At 42.6% G+C, this 23,976-nt stretch overlaps 1 protein-coding gene and 1 long non-coding RNA gene across 4 annotated transcripts in view; both read left to right on the forward strand.

Moving 5' to 3' along the window:
• The window catches only part of LOC125927973 (uncharacterized), a 6,767-nt gene extending 4,150 nt beyond the window's left edge, over window positions 1–2,617 (forward strand). The window contains exon 2 of the long non-coding RNA XR_007459512.1: window positions 42–2,617. This is a non-coding gene — a long non-coding RNA (uncharacterized LOC125927973). The remainder of the gene's footprint in view (window positions 1–41) is intronic.
• Window positions 1–23,976, forward strand: part of PRKCB (protein kinase C beta) — a 331,104-nt gene that overhangs the window by 271,503 nt on the left and 35,625 nt on the right. For all 3 annotated transcript variants that reach the window (XM_049638440.1, XM_049638439.1, XM_049638441.1), the window contains 3 exons: window positions 8,294–8,385; window positions 10,250–10,312; window positions 15,400–15,538. In XM_049638440.1, coding sequence (XP_049494397.1) covers window positions 8,294–8,385; window positions 10,250–10,312; window positions 15,400–15,538 — 294 coding nt within the window. The remainder of the gene's footprint in view (window positions 1–8,293; window positions 8,386–10,249; window positions 10,313–15,399; window positions 15,539–23,976) is intronic.

Genomic DNA, 23,976 nt, shown 5'->3' on the forward strand with positions numbered 1-23,976 from the left:
GGTACTGTCCCTGCTTTCTCCAGGAGGATGCTGAGATTCAGGTACTGTCCCTGCTTTCTCCAGGAGGATGCTGAGATTCAGGTACTGTCCCTGCTTTCTCCAGGAGGATGCTGAGATTCAGAGATGTTAAGTAACTCGTGCAGTCTCACACAGTAGGTTAATGGTGACACTGGGATTTGTTCTGCAAGAGTCCAGACCCCCAACCTTGCTATCCTGACCCCGGTTCCTTTGTCTAGTTTCTAAGTCACTTTCGCTCTCATGATTCCATCCAGTTTTCACCAGAACACTATAAGCAAGTGCTGTCCACATTTCGGTGGAAACCAACCCTCAGAGAGGTGAAATGTCTGGTTAGACAGCCGGGTTTCCTAAAGCCCCTTCAGGGGTTCCTTCCACTATGGAAGAGTCACCTGCTCACCCTACAAGGATACTGCAATGATTGGAAAGGTTTTATGGTGGGAGAGATTTTCAAATGTAGGGAGCACTGCATATATATGAGGCAAACCGTCATCGGTTGCTTGTCTCAGGTGAGCAGGAAGGCGACACCCCCTTTTTGGGGAAGGCCCATAGAGGTGGTCATCTGGCTCACACTCACCTTCTAGAATTGCATCGGCCCTGACCCCCTGATTGGTGCTGCGGAGGAGGGGAGGCAGGCTGGGCTGCAGCAGGCAGTATCTCTGAAGCCAGCCTCCCTAGAAGTCAGACCATGCCTGCAGTATACAGAGGCTACTAATGCTGATTGATCCTGTCAGCAAATATTTATTTGTTGAAATAAATGTGTCGGGACCCAGCTGCATCCTTGTGAGGGCTCCATCAGTGGACAAAAGAGATAAAGTCCCCTGTCCCTGGGGAATTTATGTCCAAGGGGGGAGACAGATAACCAACAACAGTGCGACAGAACATTATGGGGGAAGAGATGGAGGGATTGGGTCGGAGGGATGCTATTTTTGATAGGATGATCAAAGAAAAGTCTTTCTGATAAGGGTGACGTTTGAGCAGAGACCAGAGCAAGTGAGGGAACGAGGCATGTGGTTATCTGGAGGCAAAGCGTTCTAGACAAGGAGGAAGAGTGAGTGTAAGAGCCCTAGGCGGGAATATACTCAGCGTGTTTGAGGAGCAGAGAGGAGGCCAGTGTAACCCGAGTGGATTGTCATTTTGTATTTTGTGACCCAGAATTCCTTTATGAATCAGCTACTTTGAAAAAATGACAAATCCAGTCTAACGTGCTGCAAATTTGATGTGTTTTTCTCGCTAGTGACTTAGAATTTTGAAAACGAACGATCCTTAATAGAATTAAAAAAAAAAATCCGAAGGTGGCCAAAATAGATAAAAGGGAAAAAGACACCCACCAATATGCAAAACAACTTTTGTCATTCTTAGAATGATGCAAATTTAAATTTAAAAAACTTATTTGGAAAAGCAAAGTTACATCAGAAGTATATTCTCAAAAAAAATGGATTAAAAAAATCTCTGAAAAATATGCATGGCACAACGTTAACCGAGAATGAAAGGTATTAAATTTTATTTAAGAGATTGTTCTAAACGTGTTAAAACTGCATACGCACACGGAAAAGAATCCGAAAAAGACACAGACAAATGAAAACTTTGATTTGATTTAGGGAGGGGTCCGTGGATAATTATCTTTGTTTTGAATTTATATTATTTCAGAAATGTCTATAATAAAACAATTTGAAAGTGTTGAATGTGCCACAAGATGGCCAAAGTTAATACCCAAGGAGATGTAAAAGCCATCAGAAAGAAGTTGAATTTTTAAAATTGCTCATTAGATGAACTGGGGTTTAGGCAAATTGTTCTAGAAGCACAGAGGGATAAGCATGAGCGCCTCAGCCACATAAGTCTGTGTGTGTGGTTATTGGCTGTGTGACCTCTAGAAAGTCACTTAACAGCTCTGAATATTGGTTTCATCATCTTTCAAGTGAGCGTAATAAGTGAGGATTTAAGACGATGATATACAATGTGCAGAATAAATGATAAATGGAGGCTACCTGCACTAATGGAGCTGAGTTTGAGGGGCGCCTTGCTGCATGGGCACAAAAGGATTATGTTTCCTCCGGTCCTTTTACAGTTTTTCTCAGGGACAATTGTCAGCCTGGCACATTCATGCAATTTCCCAACTGCCAGTGGGCACAGGCAGTTAAGTCTCCTTAGCAAAACATCTATTTTAAATGTTTTCTTTTCAATTGAACATATGCACTTCTTTTTTTTTTTTTTAAATAGAATTAGATTTTATGAGTCATTGAAGGACAGAAGTTACTTCCTCCCCAAATTTGCTGTCGTGGTCCAGCAAGAACTCAGTTGCAAGGCATGCTGGGATGGGCATCGCCCCAGAATGCACGCGGGGACAGGGAGAGGGGTGAGGATGGTTCTTCTTGTAGACCTGGCCCCTGAGGTCATGTCCTTTGAGCACCGAGAACGTCCAAGGGGTCCTGGTAACTCAGGATCGGCTCAGAGTTGGCATGAGTGCCCAGGGGTATGGTTTGATAGAAGGGTGTTGCTGTAGGAACTCTGGCAGAGTCTCAGTAGGCAATAGTTGGGTTGCCAGAAACAGAAAACCTCCTCCTCCAAACTATTGCATTAAAAAGAGAGAGAGAGAGAGAGACAGAATCTTATTGGAAGGAAACAACCCAAAGGCAAAGATGTACCTGAGCCTCATGAAGAACCAGAACTTCAAAGCTTTCTAGAATAGATGTCTGTTTCTTTATCCTTGTTTTCTTTGTTTCTCCCTGATCATGGTAACAGCATAGCCTCTCTAACTCCTTGCAGGTTGCCTATCTGCCGAATTCCCTGATTCACACTCATGGGAAAGAGAATCTGATTGGTTCTAATTCGTACTCTTGGGAAACAGAATCTGATTGGTTCAGCATAGGTCAGAAGTTTTATTCCTGGCCCAGTCCACTGGTAGTTGGCCACTACCAACTCAGTAGGAACCTTTAAGAAGGGGTTGGATCTACAGGGAAGGGATCACTGGTGCTCCTGTCAAGTGGGAGTCGCCATTTTGAGTGCAAGGAAACTAACGGGTTGGAGCCAGGCGTAACCTACCGCTGGTGGTATAAACACAGCATCGAGTGCCTCCGAGGAGGGGAAGCTGGTGAGAGTTTTGCACGTGTTGGCGCTTTAGGCAACTGAAGCATCTGAGGATCGTGAGTGCAGGAGAGGACTCAGGAACGCAGCCCAGGCATATAAAGTGGGTATGGGTAGGAAGGGACACACCCTGGTTCTCTCTGCCTTCTTAATGGTGGCCTTTGCATGTTCATTCAGTAATCAAAGATCTATAGAAATCCAAGGAAGAGTAGAGATGGTCCTAGCCCTTGAGAGCTTTGCTCTCTGTGTGGAAGGGCAAGGCTTGGAAAGCTGGAAAGAAAGAGGAGCATCCATTGCTTGATTCTGAGAAAGATTCTAAGGCTATAGAATACAGAGGGGAAAAAGTTGTGTGTGACACATGTCCATGACTACTTGAGGGAGGCACTGAATCTGCAAGGATATGACATGCATCATCTCTATATCTCTGCAAAACCCTCTGAAGGAGAAGCTATCATTACCCCTTTAGGAAGGCAGGGAGGGTTTAGTACCGGATGCAAGCCCTCAGAGTGTGCAAGCGGTGTAATTGAGACTTGAACCCAGGACTAGTAGTGCATGCGCTACAGGTACGGCTCTCAACCATGGCACTGCACAGCTTCTCGAGACGAATACTTGCATCTGAGCAATAAAAGGAACGGCTTACGGACGGTATAGATTCACTGGCCAGCTTCGCAAACTATTAAGGATCATTCGATAGGCAAATGCTTACTGAAACTCACTTGAAAGCATGGCGCATGCTCTTGGAGTTGCCCACATTCTGGATCCTCTCTGTCTGTGGCATCTCCTTAAAAGTGTCAGGTGTCGTGGGCGTCACATCACATCCCGCTTTCAGCCGCCTTGGGGAAAGAATGACGATTTCTTTGAATTCTCTGCCGTGCCCGCCCTCCCCCACCCCGATAAATTCGGCACATGCCTTGCAGTCATTGTTTTAAATCAAACTACCCTTACACTCCCGCTCCAGATGTGAGACATTCTATCCAACCATTTTGCATGATGCGGTGTGACAGACAGACATTTAGTTTGATTTCCTCAGTGACTGAACACAAGCGAGAAAGGGGAAGGGAAATTTAAAATTACCTGAAGTCGTTTCATGCTCGGGGGACAAGGGCAGCGTGTTAATGAAGAATAACAACAATAACAATGACAGTTTTGGGGGAAACGCTTTGAAAGTTGAGCAGGCTGTCTAGATTGAAGAGGGAAGGGAGAGCTTGCCTTTCTGCGCTTTTAATTGGAGTCGACAGTGGAACACCCACGTAGAAACGTCCTGTAGCCAGCTGGAGCGAACTGGAGCTCAGGAGAAAGACAGGGGATGGAAATATAAGTCAAGACTCATCAGCCCAGAGAGATGAGGGCTGAAGTCTTAAGCTGTGACAAGCCCTCACTGGAAACTTGAACAATTCGGGGAGACTCAATGCCCAACACCTTTCTGATTTTCACGAGTAGAGTACAGCGAAGAGGTCCTAATGGAGAACCCTGCATGTGACCAGAAGAAAGATCTTTCGAGGCCTTGAAACGATTTTATTGGAAGAGTGGGGAGCAAAGTCAGATCTCAGGGCATTATGTTGGTGGGGGGGATAATTATGTAAGAATCAGAGGCAGTGGGTGAGGACCACTTAGTTAGCTGACGCCCCCGGAGCTCCCTCTTCGTGCCTGTCACGCAATTCCGCTTATCACGTTTTATTTTAGATTCTGGCTCGAGTTGGTTGCATATCTGTTTTCACAAGACTCTGAATTCTCTGAGGGCAAGGCCCATATGCTATTCATCATTGTTTACCCCTTTAACACCTAATACATGACTTGCAAAAATAAATGCTCAAGGAACCGTTCTAAAATTCACCTCCCTGCTCAAGATTGGCTCGAGGTTGCCCCTGGCAGTGTTTTTCAAATTTGGATGTGCCTTACCTTGGAGTGCCAGATGAACTTGGTGGTACATGGACGAATTGCATTCGCTTTAAAAATAAGTCCGTTGAGGGACCGATAGAGCAAAAGCCAGACCAGATATAGCATAGAGTTGATAGACTCCAGATATGCATTTTTGTTTTTTTACAGAGACAATGAATTTCTACTTATGACTTTGGTGTGAAGTTGTAAAATTGTTAAATAATGTGTCTAAGTAAAAAAAGTGAAGTAAATTTTAATGGAAATATCTTTAAAATAAGTAAATTTTAGCGGATGAGGCGGGTAAATGTGGTACAATCTTGGAGCTCGTGTGGGAGACAACCAAAGTTTGAAGTTGATGGCCTTATGCAATTTATCATAATCTGGTCCCAGCCTTGCCTCACTCCTTCATCCTTTGTAACTCTGTGCACTCCGCTGTCCCCCTCAGCAATAATAGCCACAGAATCAGGGGCTTCAAGGGCTAGTTCTGTTTTCCAAAATACACATTAAAATAAACACAAAACTATGAAGGAAAAGCCTTATGCATCCGTAGCCCACCTAAAATTATCTCCCTCCACATTTTGGGAAACAGTGCCGTTTAGAAATTTACCTGGTCTCCTCACGCATCTGGGGAATCCTTAACATCAGGCACCATGGATTATTCATAGCAGCCTCCCTGGTAGTAAAATAATGCCTGGCCTAGGGCGGGCATCATTAAGTGTTCGTTCAGAAAACAGGGAAGGCAGGACGCCAGCCACACTGTTTCCTATATGAAGCACTGGTGTGCCCAAGGCAGACTCAGTACAGTTCAAAGATGATGGATCTCAGGATTTTCCCGCATACGGTTCATGGCAGAAGCAAACCACAAAACACGGCATTAGCTACAAGCAGAGCTCTCCCTGATGTTGGGATTCTAACTAATGAGTTTGGGGGGCAAGCTGAGTTCTTCCAAAGCTGCAAGCAAGCAAGTGAAATCTCTCCTTTACTTACTTTTCGCTCTGTGGCCAATGCCATCTGCTAGTTTTAAAAATAATTTTTAAAAGCAAGTGTTTTGGTTCCCTTCAACGTGCAGCAAAGACAGATGCTATTTTTAAGGCTTGTTTTCTATCAAAAAAAACCCCCCAAAGAACCAGGGGCTGGGTGTCGGCGGTTCTGACTGACTATCTCCACTCTGCCACTACCTTGTGGATGACCTTTTTTTGCAAGCCTCATACGCCTTGGACACTGAGAGACAGAAGTGATAACTCTGCCTCCCTCTCTGCCTCTCAGTAAAGATGTTGAGGGGGTGAAGTAGTGTGAGAAAGTCCCTTGACTTTGCAAAAATAATTGATCAACCTGTACTTTTGCCCTGTGACCTGTCAGCTTCTGTCTTGCTGTGTGGCTGGATCTCTAGGTCCTTTCTCGCCCCTCCTGGACTGGAAGCTCTTAGAAGGGAGGACACACGCACACAGCCATACAATGTCTAGTCAGAGTCTTACACGGGTAGCAGCCTGATAAGGTTTGGAACCAACCTGCCTGGGGTTCAAATCCCGGCTCTGCCGCTGAACAGCTGAATCACCGACAATCAGCAAGTTACTTACCCTTTCTGGGCTTGAACTTTAACATCTTTAAAAGGGGAAGCATGGTAATACTGTCCTGTTGGATTGTTTAGAGAGATAAATGAGACAAAATATGTAAAGACAGTTGGCTAAGTCACATAATAAATGCTCACAAGATGGCAGCTTTATTTTTTTTTAATTTTTTTAATGTTTATTCATTTTTGAGAGAGAGTGTGTGCGAGTGGGGGAGGTGCAGAGAGAGCAGGGAGACACAGAACTCAAAGCAGGCTCCAGGCTCTGAGCTGTCAGCACAGAGCCCGACGCAGGGCTCGAACTCTTACACCCTGAGATCATGACCTGAGCCAGAGTCAGACGCTCAACCGACTGAGCCACCCAGGTGCCCTGGCAGCTTTATTTTATAATAGTTATCATTCCAGTTATTAGAAAGTACACATTGGAGAAAGGCATCTATGACTGTTATGTATAAAATAATCTTCTGTGAGCCATAAGATTTTGTTGATAGTGGCTGAAACATTTGTGATGAGGCCACCATCGTGTTAGAGCACTTCACGTATGTGAGCTTAGTTCTCTGTGGGCTCCTTGTCTCACAGTCCTGCACTCCTTCTGGATAGGCCCTCCAAGGCCACTCAGATTCCCTCCGTAGTCACATGTTAGTTAGTTATCTATTACAATACCTCAATACTTAATGGCTTAAAACCACAATAAACATTTATTATCTCGCCGTTTCTGGGGCCGGAACTCACGAGTGGCTAACTTGGGTGGTTCTAGTTTTGGGGTCTCACATGAAAAGTTGTAGGCAAGTGGTCAGCTGGGATTGCAGTCATCAGAAGGCTTGACTGGGGCTGGAGAGTTTATTCCCAAGGTAGTTCCTTCCCTTGTCTGGGGAGTTGGTGCTGGCCATTGGCAGCCTTGGTTCTTGGCCAAATGTACCTTCCCATATGTTGCTTGAGCATTCCCATGATGTGGTGGCCAACTTCCCCAAACAAATGATCCAAGAGAGAGCAAAATGGAAGCTACAGTATCTTTTGTGACCTAGTCATGTTAGTCACACACTGTAATTTTTACAATATTCTTTTTTTAATATTTATTTAATTATTTTGAGAGAGAAAGAGAGAGAGAGAGAGAGAGAGAGAGAGAGAGAGAGAGAGAGAATCCCAAGCAAGCTTCATGCTGTCAGCACAGAGCCTGATGCAGGGCTTAATCTCACGAGCCGTGAGTCCATGACTTGAACCAAAATCAAGAGTTGGACACAACCTACTGAGTCACCCAGGTGCCCCCATTTTTTACACTGCTCTACCAGTTATGCAAGTCAGTCCTATTCCTTGTGGGAAGAAGCTACACAAGGACGTGAGGACCAGGGGGTGAAAATCACAGGGGGCCATCCTGGAGGCTGGTTACCACAGTTACCTGTTATCTGTAATATGATCCATGGATTTATTTTCCACTCTTCGTTACAATTAGCTTTTATCCTAAATAATAATATCCATTAAGTCACAATAGTAATCTGCTAATTACATTTTCCAGTACAAACAAATAGAACTTTGCAGTTATTAATTTAAAAAAAAATCATGTGCCACCTTGGCCCAGTTGCATTCTTCCAGTGGCACAAATACTGCATTTGGGAAATAATGGGCCTGGCAAATAGGGGCTTGTCACAGAGTCCTGGGGGTTTTGATCATAAATCCCAGCTGTCCGCTGCTCTCCATCTGGAACCTGAGAAACACAGGATATTGATGTTGCCGTTTGCTCTCCCGTCCCAGGACCGCCTGTACTTTGTGATGGAGTACGTGAACGGGGGTGACCTCATGTACCACATCCAACAAGTTGGCCGGTTTAAGGAGCCTCACGCTGTGTAAGTACAAACTTGTGCTGTTCTTCTTTTCCTGTGGGATCCTTGCATGTTTGTTCCCTTGGATTTTTAGCTGAATAGGGATTGTTAGCATCTTGAACCGCTTCATGATAAACGTATGGCCAGGGGGAAAAGGTATTCTGCTTGATATGGGATCCTTTTCTTTTTTGTTTTCCTGATACCAGCTAAGAACCTAAAGCTTGAGAACCACAGTTCTTTCTTTATCGCTGATGTTTTGCCCCAGACTCCTAAGGGAAAGGCCCCCTAGATGCCTCGGGGGCTATCCTTGTAGGTTTTGTTTATTCATTTGTCAGTATTTGTTGAGAGCTTAGTATGTGCCTGGGCCCAGAGTTTGTAGAAACTTGCTCAAGATCACAGAGCTGGTGTGAGACAGATCCACATTCTGACCCAGATTTTTGTCCTACACCTCTCTCTCTCCCTCTCTCCCCCTCTCTCTCTCTCTCTCTCTCTCTCTCTCTCTCTCACACACACACACACACACACACACACACACACTCAGATACCCTTATTCCCAGGGGATGAGGAATCAAGTTGCATTGTAGCTGTGCCCTGTGGCTCCTGGGTGGGGAGACTGATTCAGGTTTTTGGAACTGTGTTTCCCCTGCTGAGTCCATTCTGTCCCTGTCAGTTCCAAGGCAGCCAGAATTTTCTTTTGAGAACACAGATCTCATCGTGTTCCTCCCCTGCTGTTGGTGAACAGGGACAGCAAGTTGTGGGATGACCAGAGTTAGCCTCTCCTGAGGGGTTTGCTAAAATCTTATTGTCCCTCTGGAAAGCCCCCGAGGGCTCAATCTAGGGCTCTATCTGGTCACTCCCAAGGCTTGCTGGCTCCTGTTCAGTTCAGCTCTGCCCCCTCTCTTCCCACCTGCTGAGGTTGTGAGCACTGTATTCTGGTAGGGTTTGCATTCTTGAGCTTCTAGATCTAGTCATAATTCCCATAGAACCAGGGGTTGGCTGTTCTTTTGCTTCTAATGCCTAACTGAGCACGGACCCTATGCTCGTTATCACAGAAAACAAATTGTCAGAACGCTTAACATAGTTCCCTAAAGCCCTGCCTAACCCTGTGGTATAACTGGACTTTCTGGTTCTCTCAAAATCTCTTTTATTCTCAGCCTTTGCTAAGTGCTTACTTTAGGGGTACCTGGATGGCTTAGTCTGACTCTTGGTTTCAGGTTCAGGTCATGATCTCACGGGCTCGTGGGACTGAGCCCCACATTGGAATCTGCTCTGCCAGCCTGGAGCCTACTTGGGACTCTCTTTCCCTCTCTCTCTGCTTCTCCCCACCTCACTCTCAAAATAAATAAATAAACTTTAAAAAAAAAAATAAGAGCTCACGCTTTAGACAGATGTCATGCCATTCATTAGTGATATCACTTAATCAAGTTATTTTCTGTCACTAAGCCTCTGTTTCCTCATGTCAGGAAGAGGGAGGTAAAAGTAGGGCCTACTTCACAGAACTGTTATTAGAATTTAATCAGATAATAACCTGAAATGGTGGCATGTAGACAGTAAGCCTTCAACAGTTTAGCTGTTAGTATTCAGATACTCGATTTGTCGTAGACAGAAATTGTCGTTCTCCATCCAGTCCATCCTCTCCCAGGGCCTCCTCCCCGCTGAGCAAGTGCTGAACCTCTGATTTGTCCTTAAGGCAGCCTCCCGGCTCTCTAAACTCTGTCCACACATCTACACTCCCAGACGTCGTTTTAGGAGACGTGTGGCTGACCATCCATGGTGAGATGTTAATGCCCTACGCCTGGTTCAATATCGTATGGAATTCTGAGGGTTTGCCAGGCATACGATGTCCTTGAATCTCTCCATCGCTTTTTTTTTTTTTTTCTAATTTCAGATTTTACGCTGCAGAAATTGCCATCGGTCTGTTCTTCTTACAGAGCAAGGGCATCATTTACCGGTAAGTGAGCACTGCTACCCTTTCCATCCTTGCGGCTCCCTCAGCTCCTTCCCTCCCTGCCTCTTTCTTTAACTGCTTTTAAAATTAGAATCCATGGTGGGGGAGGAATCCTCCAGCCCTGACTTGGGCATGTGTTCTGCCAGGCAGCATCGCCCACTGCCCTGGCAAAGTTTGGGCAGCTCTCGATGGTGATGGGAAGATCTCTATGGACTCCACCACCAGTGATGGTTCAGAGCCTCAGATGTGAGACCATTTGCTTTAAGAAGGGGAGGCTCACCAGTGGGGCCCTGGCACTTCCTTCTCTTGTCTTTGGACCCCCAATCTGGGGGAGCAAGCAGAGAATCTCGGCTGCGGGATATGATGGATCCTATTATTATGAAACACTTTTTTTTTTTTTTTTTGCTATGTAACTACAATTTAGAAATGAATCTCTGAAATGCTTGCCCTGAAAGACAGGATTAAGTTCAGGACTTGGCATTTGCCCGTTTTTGGAGGAGCAAGTGTATGATCATGGCTGTGTGAGTCATACCGTTTTATATTTCACGCACGGCAGACTACTGAGCCTGAGACTGCTATTGGTCAGTGAGTCCAGTGTGTACAATTCTCCTGATGCCACATGGATGCAAATGGCATAGGCAGTGCAGGCTTGGGCTGGCTGGTTATGCAAGAGAGGCTGGCAGGGGCATGGGGCTTCCAAAGGGCACTTGGCATGGGCGAGAGTCTATCGAAAAGATCGTGAAGAGCCATGAAACTCCATGTCATTCATTTATTTGACATACATTTATTAAAAGCCTACTATGTGCTGGACACTCTTCTAGATGGTGCGGATGCAGCAGGGAAGGAAACAGGCAAAACCGCCTCCCTTTGTAGAGCTTCTGTCGTAGTGGTCGGAGACAGATCCATAAATCCCAGAGATACGGTGTGTCAGGTTGCGATAAGTGCTGTAGAGAAAAGTCGAGCAGGGTGGGGGCTGGTGTGTGCCACGTGGTGAGCAGGGTGCCTGTCATTCTGTGGAGAGCATGGGATCGGGCTCTGGAGGGTTAGAGTGACCTGAATGTCCTGGGCATCGCGGTGCAATTGAAAGACATAGGACCAAAAAGGTATAAAGAGATGAACCCTGGTGGGCTCAAGGCAGATGGTGGAGGGGAGGCTGTGGGCACTGGTGGAATGAAGGGATGGAAAGTGTGTATCTTGCCAGAAGCCTGCAGAGTCCAGGGGCTTTGTTGTTTTTTTTTTTTGTTTTGTTTTGTTTTTAGTCCTTGAAGTCATGATATGAAGCTAGCGGAGAAGGACAATCATCCTGAGTACATAGAATCCCTACTCTCCATAGTTATTCCTGATAGTGGAAGAATGAAGGTCAGGAAAAGGAGTGGTTTCACCTGGCACATGAGTGAGCTCAGTGAAGAAATAGGAAGAGAGAGAAAAATAAGAATTTAAACTGTAAATCGTGTGCTCATTCTGGCCATGCTTGCCCTCAATGAAACTGTGTCACCATGTGTGCAAGAGATGGCACCTATGAAGCCCCCAATTCCATTTGACCGCCATAGTGGGAGTGTCCTGTGCCAAACAGAACTCTGGTGTTAAAAGGAACACGTTATCCACCCTGTGGCATGACCTCCTAATTCAAGCCAGTGACTCCAGCAGGTGCTTAACTAAAGAAAGGGGGATTGTGGGTAATCGTTGGCTCTACATGATTTTCACCTTATGTGCTGACATTAGAACCTAACTCTTGTGAGGGATGGGTCTTGACTAGAATAGAACTGGCCGCTCAGGATTGCTGAGTAGATTAAATGTGGGACTGCAAGTTTATTGGAAGAAAATCCAGTTCCAGGGGAGGGACCAGGAGAGGAAGTAGAGTTTCCTGTCAGTTGGGTTGAGATCCAGGGCTAGGTTTCCAATCTAGTAGGGACCTGGCTTGGGGTCTGGCATCCAGGACCTTTGCCATTCAGGTCATAAAATACAAAGATTAAATTTCAGGTGCTGAGACTTCAGCTAACTCTCAAAGCTATCTCTCCTAACTACACATTCTCCCATTCTTCTTCAACTAGTCATATTTTTTAGGGGACGTTTGTCACTCTTTTAAGGAATTCAGCATCTGAATCTCTTTCATTTGTGTGTAGGAACAGAGTCCAGCTCCTACTCTACAGAGAGAAAATGACATACTTTCACAGTCTTCCTGCAGCAAGGGCAGACACATAACCTAGGCTTTGACACTTGTCACAGTCATACAACACCGTGAATCAGAAAGTAGTGACCAAGAAAGGCAGAGACTGTAGAATTGAGAGTGGCCATAGTAATCAGCCACATCTAGTTTCCAGAGGCATGAGGGGAACTAGTTTTCAGCAACAGCACCCAGAGTCCACCATTAGGCCTCATGGAACAAGACGTCTGTGGTGGCATCTGTGACATCGTCACTGGACTAGCTCTGCATTGCAGTTCAGCATTATTCCTGGCTGCCTTGCCTCCACATCTGGTTGTCTAGCCTCCTTGGAGATTCTGTGAACTCCCAGTACCTTTTAAACAATTCCTTCTAGGTTGAAATGGTCAGAGTTGGGTTTTTTGTTTTTGTTTTTTTGTGGGGTTTTTTTTGTTTGTTTGTTTGTTTTGGGAGGGGGTTTGCTCATCGTCAAGAACCTTGATTGAGACAGAGTTTTTGAAATTGATAATCAAATGAAAACTAAAAAAATCACACAACAGAGGATGTGTGGTTTTATAACTTCATTGAAACTACCTTCATGTGGTAAAAGTCTTTTTCCCTCTTTCATTTAGCTCTACAGTTAATTGGACAATCCTTATATAAAGAGGATGAGGAATTATGTTAGACTTGCCCTCTCTGAGGACCATGGCTGGAGATGTTGGATGGAGGGGAGACAAAGATCCTTCCAAGCTTAGAGTCTTATGTATGGATCACCATCCCTGGAATGTGTGATGATTTTGCCATTGGTGGATTTCTGAAAATGTAAACAACTGCTTTAGCCTCCTTTTGAAACAGAAATGAAGGATTATTACATTGAACAAAAGAATGCAGTAGACTATCAAAATGCTACTCTGTGACAATGAATATGACTGGAGTGTCCCCTAGCTGCACAACCTGTTGGCCCTTGGCACCTGAGGGTGGCCCACTCCTTTGCTAGAACACATGAAGATGTTATCACTTCCCTAGTTGCCCCAGCTGCCTGTTTTGGGGCATGTGGTCAAGCTGAGGGGAATGTCATGGGTCTCTGTTAATCAGGTCACATGTAGACTTGGCATGTTGCTGCAAAATCCAGTTTTACAAATTCTGAGCTGACATTCAGAGACCACTGTGGCTTGTAGATGAGTATGAAACCTGGATATGGGTGGTACCATGGACAGTACCAAAGATCATGGAACAGGTGGTGCAAGTGGGCACCCCCCCCCCCCCCGCCATAGACCTCACAGACACAGATAGGAGATGCCGATGTATTTTTTTTTCTGATTGTATTCTTTTAGTCTAGAGTGATGACAGGAACTCAATTCAAACTAACTTGTTTAAAAGAGACATTTGTTGGCCGACATAACTGAAAAGCCCAAGGGGCAGATCTGACTTTACACATGGATGGATCCAGGGCTCAAATGACGTTATGAGTGTTCACTGTATCACCTTTCCTCTAGACTCCTCTTTATCTATCTAGCTTTCTTCTCTTTCTGGTGACCCCTGGGACTTCTAGACTTACATTCTACCAGCTGAGCAATCCCAGAGTAAAAAGAGCTCATTTCTTTTTTGACGATACCAGCCAAAGTGCCAGGGGCTGATGCTCAATGTCTTTGACTAGCTCATACTGGATCACATAGCCATTCCTGAAGCTATCACTGTGACCAGCACGGTGGGGTGTTTCATATGGCCAGAACAGGCCCACATAACCACTCCTGGAGCCAGGAGCTAGGATCAGCACTACCACCTTCTATGGCATGAGAATCAGGGAAGGGTGATCCTTCGAAGGAATATTGGGATGCTCTTGTCATAAGATGCTAAAATAGGTAGAGACCACAGATGTCCACCACCCAATGAAGATGACTTAAGGTAGAGATCTGAATTGTATAGTAGACCCTCTTATCTCTCAGGAAAGTGGTCTCTATTGAGATCAAGGAAGACTTGCCCACAGATCATGACTCCTCATTGGTACTGAAATGCCAAGTGTTGACATTGGAGTAGATGTTTAGAGAAGAAGAAAGTGTGATGATATTGGAATAACCCAATATGCTGGGATTGTGCAAGCATTTACCAAAATAACCAAGCTCTCCTCATCGACACAGATGAAATAAAAGAATGAGAGTATAGCACATGTCCTTTAGGTTAAAGCTCAAATGTTACCTCCATGGAGGTGACACATCCTGATATCCTGCTTACAGAAACCTTCCCCAGTTACTAACTCATCGTCCTCTTCATTTTCTTCACACCACCCATCAAAATCTGTAATGATCATGCTTATAGATGTGAACACTTGTTAATTGTCTTTTTCCCTATATTGGAATTTAATCTGAACAAGGACAAGATGTTTATCTCGTTCACAGTAGCTCCAAGCATAGTGCCTGTCACACAGTAGGTGTGCAACATATTTTTTTAATTGAAAGAATCAATTGGAACTCTTGGGGTCATGTGCTAAGAATCAGCCTAGAAGAGCTTAGAGTACTTGAACTTAAATCAGATTGTCCCCATCAGTTTTTTTTCTCCATGATCTTCAGAGTTATTTTCAAAAATAATAATTTTGTGAAAAATATATCTTACTATGAAATATAAGGGGCCCTTAAATTACAAAGATTAGCTCTATGGATGCTCTGCTCTTTATTTAGCTTCCTGTGGATCTCTCTCTTCTCAGAGCTGCTGTCTCATTGTGTCCTTGTGAGATGCTTGGCACAGTTGGATCTGTAGGAAAAGAAAAACACACAAGCACGTAGACCTCTCTTTATCTGCCAGATTGGAAGCTACTGGGGGGCAAGGACTGGTTTATATCCACTTCTGTGCTTCCCCAACACTAAGCATGGTGTTTTGCGCATCATGAGTAGCTGTTGGTTGACTTGAAATAAATAGCATTGGTTAAATCCTTAAATTCTTATATCTGCTGCAGTGACCTCAAACTTGACAATGTGATGCTGGATTCAGAGGGCCACATCAAGATTGCTGATTTTGGCATGTGTAAGGAAAACATCTGGGATGGGGTGACCACCAAGACATTCTGTGGCACTCCAGACTACATCGCCCCTGAGGTGAGAGCTGGTGGGACCCCTAACGTGTCCACATTGCGTTGATGTCTCCTCTGTTCCCTGGATGGCCATGTCAGGACTGGGAAAGGTCCAGGGGGGTACCTGGCAAGCAAACCTCAGGCTGGTCCTTCTCCTGTACTCTAAATCATTCCTTTGCTATCACACATGCAAATTAACTTAGCACACATCCAGAAGCTCAGGCCCAAAATACATCAAGGTTTGGAGGAAAATTTAAATAAAACTCAAAAAGAACCATCCACCGCACATCAGTAAAATTCTTCAAGCTGCGATGGCTCATGGCCATATGATACTGCCTAATTATGACATTGAAACATTTGTTAAGAGGGGGGAAAGAGAGAGAGACAGACAGAGAGGGCTTTCCTGGGCTGACATATGACACAGGATCTGTGTACTGATACTAAACCCTGAAAGACTCAGAATTTTCCTTTCCGTGAGTAAGATATAAATGAAAGGAAAAGATTTAATTCTAGTGCCTCCCCCTCCCTTCCCAAAGGAAACGGTCAGTTGCAGAATGGATTTCCCCAACATGGCATGGTACAGAATTTGTGCCAGATGATAGCCTTCCTTTTTCTCTGAATTGGTGCTCAGAGAAGTGGCATTTTGCAATCTGTTACTAGATTTTTAAGGAAAGGAACTGAGGATGTGGCAGAGTCTTGGAAATGGGAATTCTAGAATTCCTTTCTTGACTGTCACTTATATGGAACAATGATGATGGAGGACCCCATGTAATTAACTAATCTGGCACACAATTTAAAACCTGCATACTCTTACCAAAGCAGCTCCTCCTCTAGGAACTTAGCTTACAATACACACACGTACATGCACAGCTGATAGGATACATGTTCAAAATCCTTTCTTCATTACAGTGCTATTTTTAAATAATGAAAAATAGGAAACAACCTCAATGACTATCAACAAAGGAATGGTTAGCTAAAATATGTTACATTCACATTAAGAAATATCATACAGCTCTTATAAAGATCAGAGCACATCTGTATGTACTAACTTGAGCAATGTCTATCAAGGAATGAGCAATAGACTGAATTATTTGTAGTATGGAATACCACATCAATCCAATTCAAAAGAGTGAGTTAGGGGTGCCTGGGTGTGTCATTCAGTCATGGTTCGTGGGTTCAGGCCCCCCATCAGGCTCTGTGCTGACAGCTCAGAGCCTGGAGTCTGCTTCAGATTCTGTGTCTCTGTTTCTCTCTGCCCCTCCCCAACTTTCTCTCTCTCTCTCTCTCTCTCTCTCTCTCTCTCTCTCTCAAAAATAAATAAACATAAAAAATTTTTTTTAAAGAGTGAGATATATATGTAGATATGGAAAGATCTTTGAGACATATTGTTAAGAGAAAAAAATCAAGGTACAGTGAACAACTATACGCCAACAAGCTGGACAACCTAGAAGAAATTGAAAAATTTTTAGAAACTTGCAACTTACCAAGACTGATCAGGAAGAAATAGAAAATCTGAATAGATCAATTACTAGTAAGGAGATTGAGTTTGTAATAAAAAATCTCCCAATAAAGCAAAGGACTAGATGGCTTCACTAGTGAATTTTGCCAAGCATTTGAAGAATAATTAACATCTATCTATCTTAAATTTTTCTGAAAAATCAAAGAGGAGGGAATACTCACAAGTTATTTTAGAAGGTCAGCATTATTCTAATACCAATAACAGGAAAGGACACTACTAGAAAAGAAAACTACAGACCAATATCCCTGATGAATATAGATATAAAAACTCCCAGTAAAATACTAGCAGACTGAATTCAGGAGCACATTAAAAAGATCATTCACCACGATCAAGTGGGATATATCCCTGGGATGCAATGATGACTCAACATGTGCAAATCAATCATTGTAATACATCACATTAATAAAATAAAAGAAAAGAATCATATCTTCAATAGGTGCAGAAAAAGCAGGGATAAGACAAAAGTGTCCATTCTCACTACTCTTATGCAACATAGTACTAGGAGTCCTAGGTAGAGCAATTGGGAAAGAAAAAGAAACATCAGAATTGAAAAAGAAGCAGTAAAAATGGTCTCTATTTGCATGTGACATGATTTTATATGTAGAAGATCCGACTCAACCAAAACTGTTAGATAGAATCAATGAATTTAGTAAAGTTACAAGATACAAAATTAGTATACAAAACCAGTAGCATTTCTATACACTAACGATGATTTTTCTGAAAATGAAATAAAGAAATGGATCTCATTTGCAAAAGCATCAACAATAATAAAATACTTAGAAGTAAATTTAACTAAGGAGGTGAAATATTTCTACTCTGAAACCTACAAGACATTGCTGAAAGAAATTGAAGAAGGTACAAGTAAATGGAAAGACATCCCATGTTCATGGATAGAAGAATTAATATTATTAAAATGTCAGTACTACCAAAAGCTATCAATCAACTCAATATAATCTCTATCAAGATTTCAACTTCATTTTTTACAGAAGTACAAAAAACACTCCCCAAATTTATGAGGAAGCATAAAAGGCTCCACATAGCTAAAGAAATGAGAAAGAACAAAGCAGGAGGCATTACACTTCCTGATTTCAAGCTATACTATAAAGCTACAGTCATCAAAACAATATGGTACTGGCACAAAAACAGATAAATAGGATGGAACAGAAATGAGAGCCCAGAACAAAACGTAAGCATATGTAATCAACTAATGTTTAAAAAAGAAGCCAAGAATACTCAATGCAGAGCACAGTTTCTTTAATAAATGATGCTGAGATAACTGGGTATTCATATGTAAAAGAATGAGGGGTGCCTGGGTGGCTTAGTAGGTTAAGCATCTGACTTCAGCTCAGGTCATGATCTCACAGTCCGTGAGTTCGAGCCCCATCTCAGGCTCTGTGCTAACAGCTTGGAGCCTGGAGCCTGCTTTAGATTCCCTCTCTCTCTCTCTCTTCCTCTCCCTCTCCTCTCCAAAAAAAAAAAAACATTAAAAAAAAAAAAGAATGAGACTGGACCCATATCTTACACAACTCACAGAAATTAACTCAAAAAGGATTAATAAATATAAGACCTGAAACCATGAAACTCCTAGAAGAAAACATAGGAGCAAAGCTCCTCAACATGGGTCTCGTTAATGATGTTTTTTGGATATGAAACTTAAAGCACAAGCAACAAATCAAACAAGTGTGATCATGTCAAACTAAAAAGCTTCTGCATAGCAAAAGAAACCACCAACAAAGTGAGAAGAGAACCTAGGGAATGGGAAAAAATATTTGCAAACCACATATCTGATAAGGGGTTAATATCCAAAATATATAAAGAACTCCTACAACTCAATAGCGGAAACAAAACAAAACAAATAACCCAATTAAAAAGTGGGCAAAGGACCCAAATAGACATTTCTCCAAAGAAAATAAATGAAAGGCCAACAGGTACGTGAAAAGATACTCAACATCACTAGAGAAATGCAAATTAAAACCACAATGAGAATGTCTCCTCACACCTGTTAGAATGGCCATCATCAAAAAGACACGAGGGAACTGGTGAGGGCATGGAGGAAAGGGAACCCTATGCACTATTGGTGGGGATGTAAATTGGTGCAGCCACTATGGAAAACAGTGTGGAGGATCTTCAAAAAATTAAAAATAGAACTACCATATGACCTAGCAATTCCACTTCTGGGAATATATCCAAGGGGGGGGGGGGGGGGGGGCTGCGGAACACACTAACTCAAAAAGGTATTTACACTCACATGTTTATAGCAGCATTATTTACAGGACATGGAAGCAACTTAAGTGTCCCCCCGTGGATGAATGGATAGAGAAGGTGTGGTATATATATGCAATGGATATTATTCAGCGGTAGGAAACAAGGAAATCCTACCATTTGCAACAACAGATGCACCTTGAAGGCATTATGCTAAGTGAAATAAGTCAGACAGAGAAAGGCAAATACTGTATGATCTCACTTATATGTAGAATCTTTAAAAAAGAAAACCAAACTCAGAAAATGAGATCAGACTTGTGGTTACCAGAGGTGAAAGATGGGGAGGGAGATTATGGGAAGGTGGTCAAAAGATACAAACTTCTAGTCATAAGATTACTGAGGATGTACACACAATGACTATAGCAAACACTGCTGTGTTATGTAGGAAAGTTAAGAGAATAAATACCAAAATTCTCATCACAAGGGAGAAAAATTTTTCCTTTTTTTTCTTTCATTTCTTTTTATTGTGTCTATATGAGAAGGTGGATGTTAGCTGAACTTATTTTAATCACTTCACAGCATATGTAAATCAAACCATCATGCTCTATGCCTTAAACTTACACAGTGATGTGCGCCAATTATTCTCAATAAAATTGGGGGGGCGGGAATCAAGGTACAGAATGTTAAATACAATATGATACCATGTATGGAAAACAAGAACAATACACAGAACACTGCTATATGCTTCTTATGAGTATGTCGAAATTCATGTAAAAGCATAGAAAATCTGGAAGGTTACAGACTGATTTCAAAACATTGGTTACCTCTGAGGTTAAGGGCACAGTGACGAGTAATTTAGCTCAATCTGTATACTGTTTACATTTTTCACAAGGTAAATATGTTTGTGTGTTACTTGAATAATTATTTGAAAGATTACTTGCAAAGTAATCTTTTAAATTAATGCTTTTTTAGATTTCCCCTTCTATTAAAAGTAGAGCATTCCTGTGAAACGTTTTCTAAGCCAAAATGGCTTGAAGTGAAGAAGTATTTTTATAAATTTTTTTTCAATGTTTATTTATTTTTGAGACAGAGAGAGACAGAGCATGAACGGGGGAGGGTCAGAGAGAGGGAGACACAGAATCTGAAACAGGCTCCAGGCTCTGAGCTGTCAGCACAGAGCCCGACGCGGGGCTCGAACTCACAGACCGCGAGATCATGACCTGAGCCGAAGTCGGCTGCCCAACCGACTGAGCCACCCAGGCGCCCCTGAAGAAGTATTTTTATAGCATAGCAATTTTATATGGAGACATTTTTTTAATGTTCTGAGCCCCAAAAAATAACTTCTCTTTGCCTCTTCTGATGCATTAACACACATCTGGCTAGTGGGTACATAAAATTAATTGAGATCAAGGAACGCCTGGGTGGCTCAGTCAGTTGTGCATCCAACTGTGGCTCAGGTCATGATCTCACATTTCCTGAGTTCGAGCCCCACATCGGGCTCCTTGCTGACAGCTCAGAGCCTGGAGCCTGCTTCGGATTCTGTCTCCCTTTCTCTCTGCCGCCCCCTGCTCGTGCTCTCTTTCTTTCAAAAATAAATAAGGATTTTAAGGAAAATAAATCGAGATCGAGCACAGATGCTCACACGATTCAAAGCTATGACTGCTTGATGCTGAATGTCATTCCTGGGGAGAAGCGTGGAAGTACCACTCTCGCTGCCTCTGTAATGGCTCCATGAAAACCAAATGCTGAACTCTATTTTTGCTTTTTGCCTTTAGCATAAAAGCAAAAGTCCTGTTCATATTTCTTTAGATTAATGAAAGCAGGAAGTATTGTAGGTCTTTCGTAGAAGCAAAGTGGCATAACACAAACTTTCAAAACGCAGGGGACACCTATATTAGAATCCAGTGGTGTTTTCCCTATGTGCCATACCTTGGTTCATCATCATTTCGTTAAATAGAGCATCAGACAAGTCCTTGATCTGCCGTGAGTTCAGTAATCTCTGGCTCGAAGCTTGCTGCACTTCAAGGTCCCCAGGGAGCTCTTAAAATGTAGGCTGGCCAGGTGTTCCCCTCAACTGAAGCAGAATCTCTGAAGGAAGGACCCACATATCTGTGATTTTCCAGAGTTCCCGGGTGGTTGTGATACATGAGATGCCTGGAGTTGTGTTCCGGGGGAAGTCCTTGCTCCCTCCTCCAACCCACTGATGGGAGGAATAAGCTAGGGGTCAGGCTTTCGCCCTGGCTTTGCCATTAGCTAATAGCCACATCACCTCTGGCAACTTCTTTCACCTCCCAGGCTCTGTTTTCCTTTGTGAAAGGATTAACTTGTTAGGTTGTCATGAGGATCAAATAAGACATGAAGTACTTTAAAAGTGTGAAAACACTTTCAGTAAGTGTTCTCACGGAAAGCTTTCCCTCCGGTCTCTTGCTGTTTAATTCTCCTCAGAGGGCATTTCTGATTTTAGGGTAGAAGATTTTAGGTAGAAGATGGAATTCAATAAGCAGACATTCATTTTAGAGCCAAGTTTGCTCAGACACATTCATTGAGTAAAACAATCACTGAATGAGAAAACCTTCTACTTACAGCTAACATTTGGAGGATGTAATGTGCGAGAGGAATGTATCTCCCTCTCTTCCTCGCAAAACCCCGTGATCTAGATGTTATAAAATTCCTTTTGTAAGTGAGGAAACTGAGACATCAAGAAGTTAAGTAACCTCCCCCACGGTCACACAACTCGGAAGTAGCAGTCAGGACCGGCCCTGAACCTTTGCTGTATCACCTTTTCAACCTTTTGATACAGTTAGTTTTACACCCCTATATATTGAAAGGTGGATGGTCACACAGCTATTCCAGACTTGGCCATGCTCTAACAATTTGGTGATAAGTATCAGAAATCTTAAAACAATATATTATCATTGCAGAAGGCATGAACAGACATTTCTCCAAAGAAGACATCCAGATGTTCAACAGACACATGAAAAGATGCTCATCATCACTTATCATCAGGGAAATGCAAATCAAAACAATGAGATCACCTCTCACCTGTCAGAATGGCTAAAATCAAAAACACAAGAAACAACAAGTGTTGGCGAGAATGTGGAGAAAGGGGAACTCTCCTGCACTGTTGGTGGGAATGCAAACTGGTACAGCCACTGGAATAATTTGGAGGTTTCTCAAAAAAATTAAAAATAGATCTATCATATGATGCAGTGATTGCACTACTGGGAATTTACCCCCAAAATACAAAAACACTAATTCAAAGGGACACATGCACCTCTGTGTTTATTATTTACAATAGCCAGACTAAGGAAGCAGCCCAAGTGTCCATCGATAGGTGAATGGATAAAGAAGGTGTGGAATGAATATACATGATTATATATGTGTGGAATATTACTCAGCCATAAAAAAGTGAAACCTTACTATTTGCAACAACATGGATGGATCCAGAGGATGTAATGCTAAGTGAAATAAGTCAGTCAGAGAAAGACAAATACCACACAATCCCACTCATATGTGGAATTTAAGAAACAAAACAAATGAACAAAGGGAAAATGAGAGAAAGAAAGAGAGACAAATCAACAGACTCTTAACTATATAGAACTCACTGATGGTTACCAGACACAAGGTGGGTAGGGGAGTATGGGGGAAATAGGTGAAGGGGATTAAGATGAAAATAAAATAAATAAAATAATTTTTAAAAACCATACATCCCGTTTGATTCACCAATTCTATTTTTAGGAATTTATCTTAAGGAAATAATTGGACGAGTGTCCAACTATCCAGTTGCAAGGATCTATATTATAGCATCAGAAGAAACCTGATCTTGGGAATAGACAACATAAATTTTGGTATAGCCATCCAGGGGAATGCTGTGCAGAGATAAAAACTGATTACATCGATGTGCAACTATTGCATGGAAATTTTAAGTGAATAAAATACTTCATTAAAATTCCACATATTAAAGTGTGTGTGTGTGTGTGTGTGTGTGTGTGTGTGTAAAACACATACATACACACTGAATTTACTATGTATTGATAGAAAAGAATCTAGGAAGAAATAGACCACAGACCTATCATAATTTTTCTCTTGATAAATGATTATGGGTGATACTAATTGTATTCTCTTAGCTTGTCTATATTTTTATTATTTATTTATTTGCTTATCTATATTTTAAAATAGATAGTATAATAATAAGAATGCTATTACAGCTTTGTAACTTACAAATTTTTAGTTGTGGTAAAAAAATGCAAAATTCACCATCTTAACCATTTCTAAGGCACAGTTCAGTAGTAGCAGTAGACAAGCTGAGAGAATATAATAATTAGAATCACCCATAATTTATCAAGAGAAAAATTATCACAGCTCTTTGGTCTATTTCTTCCTAGACTCTTTTCTAGGAGTACAGTTCAGCATTCAGTTAAGTGTATTTCTGTTGTTGTATAAATGTGATTACTTTTGTAATGAGAAGCAAACACTGTTTTCCTTCTTAAAAATGCCATTCACTGTATTAAAACGAAAAAAGTAACGCACTGGGGGCTCCTGGAGGGGCTCACTCAGTTAAGGGTCTGACTCTTGATTTCGGCTCAGGTCATGATCTCACGGTTGGTGAGATCGATCCCAGCATCGGGCTTTGCGCTGACAGCTCAGAGCCTGCTTGGGATTCTGTCTCTCCCTCTCTCTCTCTCTGCCCCTCCCCTGCTTGCTCGCTCTCTTTTGCTCTCTCTCTCAAAAAAATAAAATTA

Source organism: Panthera uncia, chromosome E3, assembly GCF_023721935.1.
Source record: "Panthera uncia isolate 11264 chromosome E3, Puncia_PCG_1.0, whole genome shotgun sequence".
Lineage (NCBI taxonomy): Eukaryota > Metazoa > Chordata > Mammalia > Carnivora > Felidae > Panthera > Panthera uncia.